Here is a 3,709-nt window from a genome sequence, read left to right as displayed (position 1 = left end):
ACAACTTCCTAAGCACTTAGTCTATATATGGTTGATAAATAGTGGATGCGGGGTACCCAAAAAGCAATCCATGAACAGGCTAGAAAATTGAGAGGCCTAGAAATTCCATTTTAAGATAGGCCTAGCACTTGGAGTTCTAGAATTCTGGATTTAAACTTCGAGCTTTAGATTTCCAGATTTGATAGGAAAAAGAAATTCACAAGAAAACAGTCAAAAAGAAGGCCAAAAGTACAACAAAGGAAATCGGTCTTTTTTATTAATTCTTTGAAAGAGTTCCACACAGTACAGTTACGAACAATAAACAAAGAAACTTATACAAACACAACTGACGACGGCGGCGACGACGACAACAAACAAGTTCTAATGAACTTCTAGACAATTGAAGAAACTGAGCTATCTCCTTTAACATGTTACAGATCATTAGTCGACAAGTCCTTCACTACCCTAGTCCCCTTATTTTGTACATAAAAGACACGACAATGGAAGTACAAGGATTTCCATCACCTGTTAACACTTTTCCTAAACCAAATTAAGGCATCAATTTCTCCCAATCATAACGGCCAGGTAGCGGCTCTTCCTTGTCGAAGTTGAAGTTGTACCTGCACAAAATTAATATTCATCAAGAAAATGTCTTTGTCTAATTGTCCACAAGCTGGAAATTCATGAGAAGAAGAAAAATAATGGCCTTGTTAGGAAATAAAAACCCTCACACATACTTCTCAATGCACTTGTTTTTATGCCTCTCTTCAAGATCACCAAAAAGTGCGTTCAGGTAATCTTCTACCGGGTTAATGAACTGCCTTGGATTGGCCCTTGTGGTGCGGGTGTAGCGACGCCTGGTGCTTGAAAAGGGGGGAAGAACCAGAGCGTTTGGATCCCTAATCAAATGGACTGGCGTGGTCTCCCTTGTGGCCCTAAAAAGAAAATTGAAGGAATCCGAACTCGTTAGATCCATAAATTAAAATAAGAAATGCTTAGATACAAGTAAATTGCCATAAAAGGAGGATTAGAATTTGAAATCTTATAAGCACAGAGTAACGTGGGATGGAACAGCTGTTAGTACAATTATTTGGCAATTTGGTCAAACACCAACGGATAAGCAAACACACAAATAGATATTGGCAAAAATTGCTAGCCCTTTGACGGAAAGAAACTTTGTCTTGTAAATGGTGTGTCTATTTGGGAAAACTATTAAGACTTGGATCCTCAAGTTAAGAAGCACATTTTGAATAACTCGAATTTTCCCAAATAAGTAAAGTAGCAAATAATTGAATTGGTTAGCAATCAACCAAAAAAGTCAGAAAATGAACCCAACCTAGAAGATGAACATGCAATTAACGATTAAAACGAGTTCACGGCTTGAATCATTGTAATTGAGATCAAATCGAATCAACTCGATTAGGTCCATCAAGTTTGATTCATAGGATTCAAGGGACTCAATGAGAAAATAATTGAAAAAAAAGAATGATTTTTTTTAAAAAAAATAATGAATCTTGATATTCTCGAATGAATGAAATTGAAAAGCTAAAAATCTTTGCTAAAATCATATATAGGAGACCATTCTTGGAAGTCATGACAAATGTTTGTAACAAAAATTTGTGGAAAAGAATTCCTAAGGATAGCACAAGAAAAAAAATACACTTTGAGGTGTACAAATTCGAACAACCACGTGGCTGTGACACTCCAACAAAACTCTAGATTTTTTTTTTAATTTCTTTGCTAATATTTCAAGAATCTAATAAAGTGCATAGAGTAAAATCAAAATGCTAAAAAAGTTACAAAAATCCTTAAAACCATATTGAATGGTGAAAACATTCAATTTTTTAAAATATACCTCATTCTTCAAGCAACAATAGAAGGGTCTAAACCAAATCGGGGTTTCCATATGTATACCAATGCACACAATCAAGGACCCAAATAAGAAACACCCAAAAGTAATGCATTTTTAATAAAAACAAAGAGATTTTTGCAGAAAAAATTTATTCTATCAAAATCCAAAACTATTCCTCCTTTAAAAACAAAAAAAAAAAACCAATTCTGACTTTATCATTTTCAATCACATTTTAGTGACAGCATAGAAAAAATTTCAACTAGCCAAACTATATCTTGTAAAAGATTGAAATTTAAAACTTGCAAAACATTTTTGTTGAAACCAAATAAATTTCAGTGTCAACTTCTTAAAATTCAATGTTAGCACCAAAAACATAAATTCCATTTATGCAAAACAATGAAAACCTTTATATATATATATATATATATAAAGTCATCAAAAGTCAACAAAACAGAAATAAACCCACCTTTCAGCACTTTTAGCCTCCAAGTTGTTCTCTCCCCAGGAGGACTCCATGACCTTCAAATCATCAGGGTTTTTGTTTTTCTCCTCATTTTCATTCTCCTCCAGCATTGGACGCTTCCCCTTGTCTTTCTCACTTTCTTGATTCTCACTGGCTGGCCTAGTTCCCTGGCTCTTTGAAGTCGAACCCTTGAGAATCTTTCGGGTTTTTGCTTTAGCAGCAAATGGTGAGAGCCTTTCCACCCTACGGCTCCTCAGTTGCAGATAGGATCCACCATCTCCAATGGCTGCAGATGCAGCTGATGGTGAAGCAGGTAACTTCTGTATACGCTTGAGTTCCAGAGTCATGGACCTCGTACGTACACCAAGCGGGGTTTGAGCATGGTTCACCACCATTTTTGGTGCGCCTACTTTCCCCTTGGACTTGTTTACTTTTTCAATCTAAGGCTGGTGTTTGAGACAAGGGATGGGGAAATGAAGGATGGTAATTTGAATGTATGAATGGTGTGTGCGTGCACTGGTGACTAATGACTATATATATATAGCAAAGGAAAGGTAAAGAGTGATAAGGCAAACCTAGCTAGGTTGGCATTTGGGGTGGGGAATGGTTCGTTTGGTATGGCTGTAATATCTCGTAAGATGCACACTATATACATACATAGTATATAAATTAATCCCAAAACTCATTTCCTAATTTTTTTAATTTTCTGAATTCTACTATATTTTTACGTTTTCCAAATAAGGAAATTAGGAAAAGCAACTTTTCATCACATCTTGTATTAATATCATTTTCCTCTTTTTTGGATTGTAAGTGTAGTGTGAAAAGATATTCAGTAAATGCAACAATTTTAAAAATATATTAAATGATCAATTAAGTTTTTAACTAAAAGAGGTTAAGTAGTTTGAGAAATTGTGTAATAATTTTTTTTACATATGAGGAATGCGATCACTATAAATCGTAACAAACTCTTGTCGTATTTTGCTAACAACGCCAATCGATCCAAGAAAATTTTATTAGCGTTAAATTCTTGGGTCCACCATATTTAAAATTTTAACGAACTTGTCCGTGTGTATATACTTTCTAATAAATATTGGTGGCAAACTTTTAGGAAAGCATAATCTTTCTACGATGTAGTTAAAATTTTAAATCTTGTTCATTATTGTATTGTTATACACGTGTCTAATCATTTGTCGGATATGATAAATTGATATATAAAAAATACATGAGATGTATATCTAATTTTTCATGTAACTGTATGCCTTAAGATTAAGTTGTTTTTAGTTATATTATAAGTAAACTGAACAATTATCAAAACATGTTAGATGATCAATTAAGCTTTTAAATAATAGAGATCAAGAAGTTTGAAAATTTTTATTGGTTCTTAGTCCACCATATCTAAAATCTTAACGAACTCG

At 33.9% G+C, this 3,709-nt stretch overlaps 1 protein-coding gene across 1 annotated transcript; it reads right to left on the bottom strand.

The window, feature by feature from the left end:
* Nucleotides 1–529: 529 nt before the first annotated feature.
* Nucleotides 530–2,689, bottom strand: LOC113765926 (cyclin-dependent kinase inhibitor 4-like). Its single transcript, XM_027310164.1, has 3 exons — nucleotides 2,298–2,689; nucleotides 717–914; nucleotides 530–599 (listed from the first exon to the last, which is right to left on the bottom strand). Exons 1-3 carry the CDS (start codon nucleotides 2,687–2,689, stop codon nucleotides 530–532), a joined length of 660 nt encoding a protein of 219 aa, XP_027165965.1.
* Nucleotides 2,690–3,709: the final 1,020 nt, after the last annotated feature.

The sequence above is a fragment of the Coffea eugenioides genome, chromosome 3 (assembly GCF_003713205.1).
Source record: "Coffea eugenioides isolate CCC68of chromosome 3, Ceug_1.0, whole genome shotgun sequence".
Lineage (NCBI taxonomy): Eukaryota > Viridiplantae > Streptophyta > Magnoliopsida > Gentianales > Rubiaceae > Coffea > Coffea eugenioides.
The sequence above is the reverse complement of the archived record's forward strand: the minus strand, read 5'-3'. Positions and strand labels throughout refer to the sequence as shown.